Source organism: Panthera pardus, unplaced genomic scaffold, assembly GCF_024362965.1.
Source record: "Panthera pardus isolate Hobbes unplaced genomic scaffold, ASM2436296v1 HiC_scaffold_2, whole genome shotgun sequence".
Taxonomy (NCBI): Eukaryota; Metazoa; Chordata; class Mammalia; order Carnivora; family Felidae; genus Panthera; species Panthera pardus.
In genome coordinates, this window is record NW_026526765.1 from 4,018,503 (window position 1) to 4,033,721 (window position 15,219).

General features: G+C 44.9%; 1 protein-coding gene across 3 annotated transcripts in view; it reads left to right on the plus strand.

The window, feature by feature from the left end:
- Nucleotides 1-15,219, plus strand: part of ICE1 (interactor of little elongation complex ELL subunit 1) — a 56,607-nt gene that overhangs the window by 10,006 nt on the left and 31,382 nt on the right. For all 3 annotated transcript variants that reach the window (XM_019450830.2, XM_019450828.2, XM_019450829.2), the window contains exons 2-10: nucleotides 2,583-2,641; nucleotides 3,328-3,362; nucleotides 5,555-5,573; nucleotides 6,317-6,428; nucleotides 7,935-8,011; nucleotides 8,971-9,008; nucleotides 11,133-11,215; nucleotides 11,438-11,477; nucleotides 11,563-11,619. In XM_019450830.2, the coding sequence (XP_019306375.2) occupies nucleotides 2,583-2,641; nucleotides 3,328-3,362; nucleotides 5,555-5,573; nucleotides 6,317-6,428; nucleotides 7,935-8,011; nucleotides 8,971-9,008; nucleotides 11,133-11,215; nucleotides 11,438-11,477; nucleotides 11,563-11,619 (520 nt within the window). The remainder of the gene's footprint in view (nucleotides 1-2,582; nucleotides 2,642-3,327; nucleotides 3,363-5,554; nucleotides 5,574-6,316; nucleotides 6,429-7,934; nucleotides 8,012-8,970; nucleotides 9,009-11,132; nucleotides 11,216-11,437; nucleotides 11,478-11,562; nucleotides 11,620-15,219) is intronic.

The window sequence follows — 15,219 nt, forward strand, 5'->3', positions numbered from 1 at the left end:
TGCGGAAATCCTTGATTATTTGTTCGTGTTAAAACTGTTGGCTAAGGTGCTGGCGGGAAATGCTGAGTGCGGGGCTTCAGGACCCCGGGCTTCACGCAGAAGGTCTGGCGGGCCGTTTATTTGAAGCAGATCTCCTGTCAGTGCCTTTAGATCTCATCTGCAGGCTGGTTATACTTCCTCCGACCAAGTGTGGTCAGTCTCCTGCCCGGAGGGCAAAAGGACTGGCTGCCAGCGTCTGGGAGCTTCGTGGGGCCCGGAGGTGGTCAGCGTCCCCTCTGTGTTTAGGAGCGGCTCGTCCCTTTGTTTCTGGCACTGCGTTCAGTGTCCCGGGCAGAGAATTCCTCACAGCAGACTTTTCCTGGATGGTGGCAGAGAGGTAGGAATTTGAGGATTAAATGCTTGCAAGAGAGCTTGCGACCAGTTCTCACGTTAGCGCCGTCTGCCGGCCTCTGGTCTCAGAGGAACCTGGTGTCCCTGTTCCCCACCCCACCCCCCTGCTCTCTTGAGCCCCTGAATCCGTGTTCTTGAATCTGCTTTCCAGTTGCCATTGGTCTCTTATTCTGCCCTCGTCTTTGTGGGTCTTGCCTTTGGTGGAAAGTTCCTTGACTTCAGTTTCAGCTGGTTTTTAGGGAGGGCGTAAAAGCAGATGCATTCCTTACCCTCTGGGCCCGGAAGTCTGTTGCTACACCCCAAATTTGTTAATGAAAGATTGTTTCTTCAACGTGGGAGGCCAAGTATACATTGAATACAAAAATAAATGGGCCCCCTGTTGCCCTTTTGACCTTCAGCCTTGAGAGTCTGGATTGTACCCAGCACCAGAGCGGTTAAAGCTAGAAATACAAAATACGAAAGCATGAAAGTACTAGGATAGCGTAGAGGAGAATCCTTTTATTTTGGCGTCATGGGTGGGATAGAACTTTCTAAACACATCAGGAAACCGAAATTTTGTAAAAAGTGACGGATTCAACTCTGAGTATTTAAAACGTATACATGCCTACGTGGGTGTATTTCAGCGGTCACCCGACATACCGTATGTGCATTTGTAACATTTAATGAAATGTCACCGTGCCTTAGATGTGGCAGCCCCTCGGAAAGGGCAACTTCCCAGTGAGCGAACAGTAGGAAGGAGCTGTTAACTAAGAGGAGAAGAACTGTGAGTAGCCGGCAGAGATTTGTCAGTCACGCTCCTAGAGAAACACAGATGAAAAAATAAGGGCCCTGATGGGGCGCCTGGGGGGCTCAGTCGGTTGGGCGTCCGACTTCAGCTCCGGTCGCGATCTCGCGGTCCGTGAGTTCGAGCCCCGCATCGGGCTCTGGGCTGATGGCTCAGAGCCTAGAGCTTGCTTCCGATTCTGTGTCTCCCTCTCTCTCTCTGCCCCTACCCCGTTCATGCTCTGTCTCTCTCTGTCTCAAAACTAAATAAAACGTTAAAAAAAAAAAAAAAAAAAAAAAAAGGGCCCTGAGATTTGCATTGCCCGTAACTGTCCCTGCTGCAGGAGCCTGTCTGCGCTCGATCCTAAGGACTGGGAGCAGTGTCTCACAGGGGATGGGCAGGGACGCTCGTGGGGCGCGGGTGAAGGCTGAGGAGAACCCGCGTGTCCTGCGGTGGCCCCTGGTGCCCTGAGCACACCCAGTGTCGTGTGTGGGAGCGGTTCCGGAGGGAGATGGGCGACGTGGAATCGAGGTCTTTCATTGGGGGTGGGGCCAGAGGAGAGCTAAGATTTTTTCTTTATGTCTTTCAGTGTATACGGTTTTTATTTTAACGATCACGTTACGCGTAGGACTGAAGAAGGTGCACGTGGCACTGTAGAGGGAGATGTTTCTTTAATTCTCAGAATCATTTGGATTATCTAGAAAAAGGTGTTTTGGTATAATCAGTGAAAATAAGTACTTATTTCTGAAATATTTGCTAATGAAATGTGCAGACGTGAAGGGGAAAAAAGTCACTTAAGGAAAAAAATTTTTGCTTTTAAATCTTAGAAACACTTTGAGCAGTGTAATTAATGATGTTTTCCCTGTCAATAGTAGCAATGTAGAGCCGGATTTGTAGTTAGTCCCTAAAATCTACAAATCCTTATAAAATGAATTTTTTTTATTGAATCTTGTCCCTATTTTAATATTCCTACTTGTCCTTCCTGTGGTTTTTTTTAATTTTTAGTGTGTGTGTGTGTGTGTGTGTGTTTGTAACTTCTGTGTCTTTTTGGTTGTCTTCAGTCCCTTCAGAAACAAGGCAGAGTAAGTTGTAGACTGATGATTACTGGTAGTTGGTGAGCTAAGGTAGTGACTACTCACCCACCAGACTCTGTCGTTGAGGGCACAGGTGACGGCCTCTGCACGGCTCCCTTGCTGTCGGGAAGAGAGTGTCATTCGCGTAAGAATTCAGAGAGATACAGCATGGGTTCAAGATCACCCGGAGTCTGTGGGTCTGTGTTTATAGGTAGAGTGAGTAGCGCCTTCATTTCTGCTTTTATGTCACAGAGTGAATGAACAGCATGTTTGTGTTTCACAATATGTTACACAGAGAATCTGTGTAGAGTAACTTATGAAACAAGTAGCTGACTGTAGCTGTTTTTGTCTTTCAGAATTTAAACGAGTATGTCGAAGCATTAATTACCTTGAAGCAAAAAATTATTAATACAGAGTGAGTATGTTTTCAAGTGTTTGGTTGAACTTCATGAACCCAACGGATGAGCCGGAGCAGGTGGTGTGTTAGACCCCTGGGCAAAGAGACCTTGAGTCTGTCACCTGGGGCCCGCGTGCTGAGGGTCACAGTGCAACTCACATTGCGGTACTGGCCCACAGCCCTTCACAGCCAGCCTTACAGCTTGGGAAGCGATCTGGGCTAGACAGAGTGGACATTTTGTTTCAAGCTGTTTTCTGTCTTTAAAGCCCTCGTAGCTTTAGGACTGGACCTCAGGTTTCCTCACAGTAAGTGTTTCATAGTCATGGGATGAGATTTAGTCTTTGTTTTTTTTTTTTTTTTTTTAATATTCTAAAAGTCACATGGATTTATAGGCTAGGATGTTACTCCAGTCAAAGGGATTTAACTTAAAAGTTCATGTATCAGTGCAGCGCTGCTTCTAAGGAATTGAAGGTGATGTGTACGTATACGTACATATATATTCGATATATGATACAGTTGCGATATATATGCACACACACACACACACACACACACACACACACACACACACGCACGCATACCTATTAAGCATAAATTTGTTGCCAGAAACCTAGGAACAAGGGTGCCTGGCATATTTTGAAATGTGATTTTAACAATGTATTTTCCAGATCAAAAAGGTAACGTAATTCTTTTCTTTGTTGCAGTAATTTATTAACAGAATATCAGAAGAAATGTGATGATATCCTTTTACCAGCTTTTTCCTTCGAATTTTAACATTTACATCTTTATAGTTTCTTAATGAACCGTGGGGATTTTCAGTTATCTTTCGGGAGGTGGGATTTACAGCCTCTAAGGGAGGAACACAGCGTGGACGTGAGTCTCTTCCTGTGACCGCGTGGAATGACAAAGACTGTGAGTGTCCGTTTTAGAACAGTCTGGTTTTGTCCCTGGCTTCGGTTTTCTTCAGGTTTCCTAACTTTCGAACGCGTGGGTCTCTTTCATTTGTCCTGAGGAGGTGTGACGTATGTTCTGCGGGTTTAGGAATAGCGTGAAGCTGAATGTGAGAATGTTCCGGAATTTCTGAAAGACTTGCCCTGTAGGAATAGTCAGAATGTTGGAAAATTGACTTTTATTAATTAGCTTTCTGATTTGTAGAGAATTACTATAGATGTTATCCCTCATCGGGGTGACTTGTGTTGACAAGACAGGCGTGGACTCGTGGTCAGCATTTGTTCAGTAACCGTCGAAGTATTTTGTTGCGAGGGTGCAGATGGTGTGTGTGATTCATTTTTCTGCATTTTGTGGTGAAAACATTCATCACGAAGGGAATCTCCCCCGTAAAAAATAGCACAGGTGTATTTGTGAGGATTCGCTGAAGTTCAGCTTCAGTCTCGGGACACATTCTGCTGTTCAGCTTTGTCGGGAACCTGAGGCCTGCTTCGATACTCTTTCTGACTTTCCTGAGCTTGTGTGTGATCACTGATTGTTTGTGTTGGTGCTTCCGTACCTAACTTGTGTGATTCGAATAATAAAATGAAGGCATAAGCTTTAGACTTATTTTTAGTACTGGATTTTTATGTTAAAAACAATAGGTCAGTGAAAGCCCCTTGTGCTTTATTTGTTGAAATTCGCAGTCTGTTTAACTAAATGTATATTATGGTAAGAGCAATGATATCTTTGATAGTAATAATATCTTTTATATCTTTGATCATGAAAGCTGAGCAGAAACAATTAATAGAAATACTTTTAATTAGCTGAATAGGGAAATAGGCGATTCCAGCATTAGAAGAGTATATACTTTCATTATATCCTTTTTTGGCATAAATTTTTGAGGTAATTAACACATGTAATCTAGCAGGAAAACTGATTCACTTTTCAAAAATTTGTCAAATTTTAAAGTCAAAATTGTTAGAATAGTTTATTAAAACCTGGTAAGCCTTGGGCTTAATTCTTGAATGCGCATTCTGTGCTCTGATCCTCTGCGGCCTAGCTGCGTACTTGGCGTTGGTCCCAAGTACGGACTTCTGTACCTCGCGTGGGCAGTAGCTTGCTCTCGCAGCCCACGGTGCTCGTGGTGCAGGTTTAAATGGCTTTATTTTGTAACTTCATTTCCTACTTTTTTGTGTAATTCTGGTTGTTGTGTTGTTTATTTCCTTTTTCTGAAGGACAGAGAGTATATTTTATTTTTCCTTTCGATATTTTTGAACTTTACTTTCTTGCAAAGACTGGTAAGAGTGAATATAGTCCTTGATCTGGAGCAGTCTGTATTCTGGGAGGAGGATGGAGGTGTGATGTTGTAGACATTTGCCACATTGTGCTGTAAACGTGGAAACTTCCAGGAGGTGAAATTTAAAGGGATAATTGTTTTGTTCTTTTAGCACGTTTTCCTGGCAGCGTGAGATGGGGCTGAAGTGATCATACCATGGACGCTGTCAGAGTAAGGTCGTCTAGATTTCCTGTTCTCCCTGTGTTTCTCTTCTCCTTGCTCATTAAGTGTAGTGGTAGATGGTTTGTGCAAGAACCTAAACTCTTGTTTGCTGCAATTATGCTGGGGACCATCTGAGAAATCCAGGGTAGGTTGTTTCAGGATTTTGTTACTTACAGGATTGGAGGTGTTGCTCGTTGGTTGAATATTACCTTGTGTTTATTCTTGGAATTTCATATTAATCTGTATTAAATTGAATACCTTGTTTCAATTTAGAGAAGTAGGTGTTTTGACTTTAGGTACATGGTATGGTAAATAGAATAACGTAGTAAAAATTTTTATTGCTGTGTTATAAATGGCACGTGAAATAATTGTTTTCTAGGAATTGTGATCTTGCCTGTATGTATATTGAACAGAGATTATTACAGATACTTTTAAAGTGAGTTTAATCTTCAGACAAGTGTCAGTAGATAAAACTCTCAAGAGTTTTCTTTAACAAGTTTCACAGCTGCAGTTTGCAAGAAGGTAAGCTACCTGTTTTCATCGTTGTTTTGGGGTAGACATTTAAAAGACTAGATTTTTTAAACAGACTCAATCAAAGTGTCACATAGGATTGATCCATTGTATACAGTGTTGCTTTGCTGGTCATAATAGAAGAAGATTTACCTTTTTATCCAAATCAATTTCTTACCAAGGTCTTAAATTACAGCCTGGCATTTGACTTTTCAATACTTGAACCCATGGCATTGCCATTGAAATGAAGTTTACTGTTAATCAGATTGTGGTCTGTATGAATTGGACTGTTAAGTGCGGTTATCTTGTGCGTCTTAAACAATTTTAAACGGACTTAACATTTAGCAGTGTCTCATACTCTGAATACATTCGTCACCTAGAAGAAGGCAAAACATTGTTATGACCTGGATCACAAAATTGCCCGTCACTTAGTTTGAGTAAATGGAGATGACTTCCAGATCGGAAAAGCCAGAGTATCTGACAGATTGTTCTTTAATATATTCTCCGTCAGACTGAGAGCGTCTCAGGTAGCTGTTTCATATACTTTTTATTAGAAATAGACTATCATGTCAAAGGAACAAAGGGCAGCATGAAGGTCATGTTGATGTAAATAGAGAGAAGGCATTTCAAATGAGACATTCTCTTGTTTCTTTTCTGGTCCAAGTTAGAGAAACCAGGAAATCATCAGTAGGTCTGTTTAGTAACATGCTGGAGATACTTTTGTCGACTGACGCTAACGCATTGTCCATTTTTAGAGAGAACAGTACTCTGCATCACCAAGTGGAACAGATGCTTCAGAAGATCTCTCCTCTGCAGAAATGTCAGGAAGAGCTGGGATCTTTAAAAGCAGAGCTAGAGGAGAAGAAGGTACCTGAAGGGATTTTCCCACAAAGCTTTACCTTCCGTAAACTAAGGTCTGCTTATTCACTGTCATTGGAATGAGGGGGCATTTTACGTCTTCACAAAGGAAACAGGTGCTAGTCAAGAAGCATTAAGCGTATTACTATTTTTAGAGAAGGTCGCACGGGTTGATTCATGGCTTGGTCCTCATGGTAATTGCTAGCCCTATAATGCTGTGTTCATCGCTTCTGTGTTCTTTGAGGTTCTCCGGAGGAACCTGCTAACTGTGGGTTTTTAGGGCTATTGCGTGTCCTGCGTTGATTGCCTATTCACGTTGGTCTTGCTTTAGTTATAAAATGAAAAGCAAACATTCAAACTTAAAGGTAGAGAGATCATGTTCTCTGTTTCAAAATCAAGTTGCAGTTGATTTAAAATTCCGTAAACCTGGGGGGTGGTGGAAAAAAAGTGCTGTAAACTTGCACTTCAGTATGAATTTCGGCTTACTCTTCCCAGGAGTCTTGGGAGAGAATTTATGGCTTTTACAGGTACCGTAAGTCAGAGGCCAGTAGAGTCGGTTGCTTGGTTTGCTTGAGACATGTCGTAGCTAAGCTGGGACAACGCTGGTCTTCTCAGCCTGTTCTCCAAGCCCTTGTCACCGTGGTGTCTGTGCCTCCCAGTCTTCACCTTGTGCTGTTCTAGCAATGCCGTGCACCGATCGGTTGTCTGACCTGCTTCAACAGTGACCGGTCGTAATACTTTTGTAGAAAGTCTTTATTCTGTGTCGAACGATGCAAAGAAGGTGAAACGGAAACAGCCGCGACGTTGAATCTTGGCTGCCTCTGACACATAATCATGTCGGCAGCCACAGCCGAGAGGAAGCAGGAACACTGGCGTCAGACCCCAGTGACAAGCCCTCATCCGTCACTCGTTCTCTGTGGCTCTAGAGGAATAAGTCAGCTGTGGATCCTCAGACCCCTCGTGTACAAGGGGGTCGTGAAACCCCTCTCGGAGCTGTGGCAGTTAGAGACCCCGCATGTGCACGTAGTAGGAGACAGTGCTCGGTGACAGTCTTTCCCGTTCTGTGCTGGCCATCAGGACATACACGTTAATGGGTGTTAACACATTCTTCCCAGTTATCGTTAAGTATAATGGTTTGTTTATATTTTTGTATGGTAAAAAATGATAGCTTATATTTATTAAGCTCTAAAATTTCCTCAGATTTTGTTGAATTTTAACTGGTTGAGACCAAAATATTTGCTAATCCGTATTACAGAGATTTGGAGTTGCCCTAAAATTAGTACATTTTCACATTCTTAGTAGCTTTCTTTGATGAGACTATTAATCGTGTTAAATTTACGTTAAGGATCTGGTTATCTTTATTAAAATGTTCAAAGAATTATATGGTGGTTTCCTGCCTAATGTATGTATTCATCTGGTTAACATCTTACTGTTAAGTGATAATAATTTTGCTGGTCAAGGTCAAAATAAGTTATCACTGATGGTGATAAGATAAGATATGTTATCTTTTTCCAGAGTTCTCTGAAGTTGTACCAGGACACTCATCAGGAGTATGCTCGTGTGAAAGAAGAATGCTTGAAAACAGATGCTCAGTAAGTGTTAAGATAACTGTGCAAATCCGGTTTTCCTTTTCCAAAAGAGCTGATGCTTCCATCCGTCCCATTTGTCTCCCTGTCTTTGGGATCTTGCCTGTCACTAACCTTGTGGTTGTAAACGAGTCGGTCCTTCAGCCTTAGTCTCCACATCTGTAAGACGGAGGTCACACCTCGCGTGAAGGTTATAAGAAGGACTAAGAAGCCTGGGCGCGTTGAAGAGCTGCACAGAGAAAGAACTCCAGAGTTTTTATGTCTGCCCGCGCGCGCACAGCACGCACGCGTCTCCGTGTGCCTTCGGACACGACCGTCAGCTCCTTGCCCTGTGCCCTGTGCGGTGGGGTCTTTGTTACCATTAATAAAAAGAGCTGTCTGAAGGCACCCGGTTGGTCACTTCCCCGCTCCTCACAAAGCTTGGGAGCCACACACGCAGTGCGGTGACGTCGATCTGACGCGGTGGTTACTCAGAGACGGTTTCTCGGAGTTTCCCACTCGCTCCGACTGCAAAGTCTGCCTGAAAACCGGTGCAGCTCGGCGGCCCCTGCCTCCTGGGCCGTGGGGCCGTGAGCACTGCCGGCACGTGCGCCCCAGAAGTCCCCCCGCCCGCATCCGTGCCGCACCGCTCGCGGGAGCCCGTCTGCGCGCCTCGGCTCGGCCTGGTGGCGAGGCCGCTGCAGTTGCGGGAAACCCCAGACTTGGCGCAAAGAGAGTTTTTTAGAACCAGGGCACGCTAAGCCGCGTAGCGCTCTCTCTCGGGTTTCCTCTGCCTTCAGAACAGTTGCCGGTGATTTCAGTGGTCGAGGCGCGAGGCTCGTCATGACCGATCGTGACCGACGTGCCTTTGTTGTGTAAATTGTAGCGATTTAAGAAAATCTATGTACCGTGAATTGTAACGTACGTGTTTCTGGTTTGAGAGCTGACCGTTTTTACCTTTTTAACTTATAAAATTGTCTCAATAGGAAGAAGAAGCTAGAAGCCAAGGTGAAGAAGCTGGAAGGTAATGGGCACTGTTGTCACCTCGCTGGTGGGGTCACTGCTCTTCTCACCAGTCCCACCGGTGACTTCACAGGGTTGTGGTGCTTGGCCCGGTGGCTGCGTGGTTCTCGAGGGCGGGCCCTGAGTGGCCGCGCCGAGGGCACAATTAGCGGGAGGGTCGGCGGCAACGCTCCCTTCCGGGGGAGGAATAGGAATATGAGCATACTGTGTGGCAAATGTCTGAAACGTGGCCCAAACTAGGAGCGGCCCGTGTTTTTACCTTAAAAAGCAGCAGTCAGGAAAAGGATTTAATTCGGGAAGTTGAGTTTGAGGAGGCTTTCTCATTGTTCCCTGAAATAAGAGGTTAGTAGAAAGAAAATACTACTTCTCGTGCCAGGAAACTTGATGTTTTTAGACAGTTTTGACACATCCGTGGAAAGGTTCCGAGAAATTGCCTGCCCTGGGTATCATCCCTTTGTCTCTGACCCCCTCCCCGCCCCAGCGTTTGGATTCGGGCTCCTGGTCTACGCTGAGTAGGCAGAACACAGAGGGACCGCGAGAGGGTCAGCTGAGTCCTCACGGGACGGCTAATAGCCCTTTCAGGAACTGATCTCAAGATCTTTCCTTTGGGTTCTTTCCCCTTTCGTTACGTGGTTGGAACACGGAAATACATCAGGGAGAGACCAGTGGGGCTTTGCGGGTCTCCGGGTCCCCCTTTCATTCCTGCGTGGGCTGTTTCATCAAATGGATCCCACCTTCCTTCAGAGCGTGGTTCATTTTTCACGTAGTGAGGAGTAAGAATTTCAACGTAGTTGGATCGGGCACAGAGAAGAGACTTAGCTGAAAATATTTCTCATCATTAATTTACCTAGACTGAGCCTACATTTTTAGATTTAAACTCTATAAATATTTTAACAAGTTTTCCTCTGATTGGGTTTTTGCACAAACACTGACAATATGGTAGTAAACACGATATGACTGTGTTTGTTAAGTGCTGCTTTCTCTTGCTAGTGTGTGGAGAGAAGTGTCTATTTTAGGAAACGTTTCAAAGACATCTGAAATGCCTGGGAGACTGTGTATAGCTCTTAGAACAGATTTCCTTTGAAGCAAAAGTGTAGCCTTTATTTCCCGTGTGACAAAAATATTTTTTCCTCATAAGTGATGTGGCATAATAATCAGGTAAGGAAATACTCAGGCTTGTCGGAGCAGTCAGGGGTGGATCATTACTGCAGTGGTTTATGGGAGTTTAGTTTTCATGGCGGCTGTGTCTGAACATATTCAGATGAAGTCAATGCTGGTTAGATTCTTTTTTTTTTTTTTTTAATTTTTTTTAATGTTTATTTTTGAGAGAGAGAGAGAGAGACAGAGCATGAGCGGGGGAGGGCCAGGGAGAGAGGGAGACACAGAATCCGAAGCAGGCTCCAGGCTCCCAGCTGTCAGCACAGAGCCCAATGTGGGGCTTGAACACATGAACCACGAGATCATGACCTGAGCTGAAGTCGGACACTCAACCGACTGAGCCACTCAGGCTCCCCTAAATTCTTGATTAATGTATTTGGAGCGTGTGCTTCAGAACCAAAAGCCAGATTGAAGAATTTGCTGAAGATCCAGGGAAGAACTGTAACAATTCCTTAAAAGTACATCTAGAGCAAAGGCACTCGCTAGAAGTATGTACTTGAAGGGAACTCCAGGAAGGCATAACATAGAAGAAGCATGGCAAAGATTGCCCCCCTCCCCAATACAGAGGTGGTAGGAACTCTTCCGAGATGAAGCCACGCTTCTGACACGTCTGAAGCGTGAACGTTGCTTCTTGCTGAAGAGCAAGGGGGAGCAGTGCCCCTCCTTCTGGAAGGCTCATGTGTATTGGGTTCTTGCCTGACCAGAGGGCACGGGCTGGCTTGTGCTGGGATCGGAAAGGAGTCTTAGGGTCTGAGCCAAGTCTGTGGTTTCACAGATAACAGTGTAAATGCGAAGCGTTCCTACATTTATCCCTGACCGATAACACGCTGAAGGAGCAGCGACTTACAAAGTTTGTGTTAAAGTTCTGTGAAATAAGGAAAACTCAGATTATATTTTGAGTATTATGCTGACGGTAGTTGTAAAGTTGGTAAATTATCGTTCTCTCTCTCCGTTGCACTCTTGAAAGAGGCTGCTGTTAAGCAAACTCAGGACTTCAAGCAACTGAGGACTGAGAAGAAGATACTCGAGAAGGAATTTAGGAAGACACAGGTAACAGATAATAGCACACACACGTGGGAACTGCCAGCCTCGGGGCTTCGTCCTGTCCGTCAGCCCAGCGGGTCCTGGTCCCACGGGAGTCAGGAGCGGGGCCACCCCACGAAAGAGTCCGCAGGACCCGCTCAGCTCCCCGTCTCACATTGGGTGTGGGGCGCCTGCGCTCTGTGTCCCCCTCTGTCCCCTACAGACACTGGCAGCCTTTTGTTTTCACAGGAACGGCTGGATGAATTCTCTAAACAGAAAACTGCAAAGGGTGAGTATTCACTTCATGCCTACTTAAAAATCCTGGCTCGACATGCAGTGTTCTTTATTAACAGTCTTCTCCTCCATGATTTTAGAGTTGAGACATATCGGAACACAAATTTCAAGCGATTCTTATGGAAGCATAGATAAAAGTGAGTATATTACAGATTTCTTTTTACTTGTGCGTGATTTCAGTGGTTTGGGAGGTGGCTCGCTGCTCTCACCTGTAATTAGGAAGATTCTGAGGTTTAGCGGGTGTTCATGTGCGAGGCGTCCTGTCCTGTTTTAGGTCTCCCTCAGGTCTGCACGTGTTACCACCTTGCTGTCTGATCAAATAAAATAGCGAATGAAAGACTCAGAAAGCAATATTGTTTGGAAAAGGAAACTGTCAGAGATATAATTTCCATACTTGTCAATAAATAACTATAGTTTTCTTACGAAGTTTCTCAAGTTAATTTATAAACTTTCTTAGGTGCCAGATGTGTAACGATTATTAAAGTCAGGCAGGAAAACTGGAGTCAAAGCCCTCTGCTGTATTTTTGGAGGACAGAAGCATTTGGGGGAGGCCAGCATTTATACAGGAAAGTAAAAGGGCAGTCGTGGGGGAGCGAGGGGTTGCGTCCGTGTGCATTTGTCGTTCGGTGTGTTATCTTGTAGGCAAGAAGGTCTAACTCTGGAAGTTGAGAAATTGGGAGTTTTTGCTTTAATCTTCCTCTTTATTGTTTGATCTTTGGCCATTTACTTTCCTTCTTTTTTCTTCACTTTTATTTTTCTTGAGAGAGAAAGTGAGAGTCAGGAGGGGCAGAGAGAGAGGGAGAGAGAATCCCAAGCAGGCTCTGCACCATCAGCGCAGAGCCCGACGCGGGGCTCAAACCCATGAGCTGTGAGATCATGACCTGAGCTGAAGTCGGAAGCTCAACCGACTGAGCCACCCAGGCGCCCTTGTTTTTCACTTTTAAAACCTAGATTGTGAATTTCTGCTCTACCTGTCTCACACTTTCTCGGGAAGGGATGGATCGAAAATGGTAAATAAGTAACTAATGGTATTTTCATTCACCAGCGTGTTATTTCTCATCCAAACGGAAATTACTAAAACCACTCGTGTCGTTCTGGGCGTGTAGATAGTGTCTCTTCGGAAGTCTCCTTTACCTTGTCTCTGCTTCCTTTTTTTTTCTTTTAATTCCGAGCATAGGACCAGCTTTTCCTGGGCTTGAGGCTTTAATAGTTGACGCCTTGCAGTTGCCTGGACCCCGGTTGGCCGTTCACTGCTCTCGCTACGTTCCGTGTGCTCTCACCCTGTTCTTCCTGCCTTTACATGCGGGAAGCCAGGCTTTGGGCAGACGTGCTGCCCAGGGAAGCAGCGGGCACGCTGGGCTGGCCTCTCGCAGCCACCTGCCGGCTGCCGGTGTCCCCGTCTTCTCTTCTGCGCTGACGGGTGGTTGAGGATCTGATGTGCTCAGGCCTCACCGTCTCAAACTGAACCCTCCCACCCCATCCCCTTGGCTGCTCTCTAGCCCGGCTTTGTGTTTTCTTTGGTCTTTTGCCTCCCCTCACCGTGACGCTGAGCATATTGTCTGCTGTACGTTTTACTTCTTCTAAGTAAGTGAAGTCTTTGGGAATCTGAATTATTTCACTGAGGACCTTGGTGGATTTAATTCCCAAGTAACACTTTTTCTCTTAATACACTCTTTTGGCCCTTCACACTTGTTTGAATTACACACGTATCTGCTTATATGTGGGTATTCTTATATGTGGGTAACTACAGTACAGCACTGTGAATGTTTCTTCTGAGTTTTTAACAACGTTTTCTTTCTTCTAGCCTACTTTACTGTAAGACTACAGCATATAATGTGTATAACATAAAATATGTGTTATTGCCTGTTATGTTATCAGGAAGGTTTCAGGTTAATAGTGGGCTATTAGTAATTAGGTTTTAGGGGAGTCACAGTTACATGTGCATTTTCAACTGCCGGGGCTTGGTGCCCCTGACCCCCATGTCATTCAAGGGCCATCTATACTTATGAAAGAATTCATAAGTTTGAGTATTGGGTTGACTTCATTTTTAAAAAGTCTGCCTGAATGCCACATTTCCCTTTTATTCCTTCTAAGTTCCATTAAAAATGGCAGGGAAAGAAAAAATAACACAAAACTCTCCTTTAGAGTTAAAAAGGGGGGGGCACCTGGGTGGCTCAGTCGGTTGAGCGTCCGACTTTGGCTCAGGTCATGATCTCACAGTTCGTGGGTTCAAGCCCCGCATCAGGCTCTGTGCTGACCGCTTGCTCAGAGCCTGGAGCCTGCTTCAGATTCTGTGTCTCCTTCGCTCTCTGCCCCTCCCCCACTCACGCTTTGTCTCTGTTTCTCAAAAATAAATAAATGTAAAAAAAAAAAAAAAGTATGCAGTGGAGGAAGATGTAAAGCAGGTGGCGTCAGTTGGCGATGAAACCCAAAACGACAGAGAAAACGGCAGCCCTCGAAAAGCAAGTTTTATTGCAGAAGCCCTGTGTTGCTTCCACGCAGGGGCACGGGGAGTGGGAGAAAGAGCAGGACAGGAGAGGTTTGCCAGGTGATTGATTCAAGGGTGAACATTTTGTAGCCTTTCCATGTCAGAAGCCGTTTCTGGAACTTGTCCACACGCTGTGGCTCAGAGTTCGGGTCTGTGAAGTGTCATTTATGGCACAGGAGGCACTCGGAGTGGGTGTGGATGTAAGGAAATCAGGAAATTGAGGAATTATGGCTGCTTTGAAGGGTAGCCACTCAGGTTCGCAGAAAATGGGCTACTTACATTCTCCGGGTAAATCCTCGTAACTGGTTCACTCTGCATCGCTTCCGTCCGAAGGTAGAGACCTGTAGGTCCGTGAAATGAGACCCTTCGTTTATTGCCAGGGAAGTGGAGGCTGAAGAAGTACACACTGGCTCTCAAAGATGTCCTGCCTCGATTTTCATTTAAAACTGAGAGGCAGCAGTCGTGAAAGGAAGCCACCACACTCAAGGAGAAGAACCCTGAAGAAACAGGATTAAATCATGAACGAGGAGAACATGTTAAAAATAGAGGTAATGTCGTGAGAGAAAGTCTAAGAGCATACCCGTCGGCTGCGGCTGCGAAATTGAGCCAGTGGGGCTCTCGACTGTGGAAAGCCAGATCGGCGATGTCCCCATGGTCCTCCAGCGGGACCTCTGCGAGGGGAGGACAGAGCCCTCGGGCAGAAGGTCGGCAAGAAGTAGTTGAAGGAAACTCAGGAGCAGGACACACACGTGATATTTATGTTAGAAAGGCCTTTCAGGTGTTGGGTGTGATTTCTTGTGCATGACCTTTGTTTTTGGCATGTCGTAGGAAGTATTTGTAAAATCAAATGGAGTTGAATATAGAGGGATGGATAAAGAAGTTTCAAACAAATGCTAACTTGAAGCCGTAATCAGGCAAAAAGTAATTCCAGCCTGGAAATGAGTTTACATGAATTAAAAGGGAATATCCAGGTTGATTAAATTGATTGATCAGTTGGTGATTGATCAGTTTGCCAAGCAGATGCTACGGTCATAGACCTAAAATCACGAAACTGCATCAAGTAAAAATGCCTGGAAATTCTAGAGGGAATAGTCACATTGTTTCCATAAGAGGCCTTAGTATTCTTCTCAGAAACAGTTGATTTTGTAAAAGCAGACAAAGTAGGAGGTAGAGTTGATTTCATAATTGCAGACTGGTGATTTCCATCTAATCCTTTTAAACCACAAACGTAGAATTCTTTAAAATACTT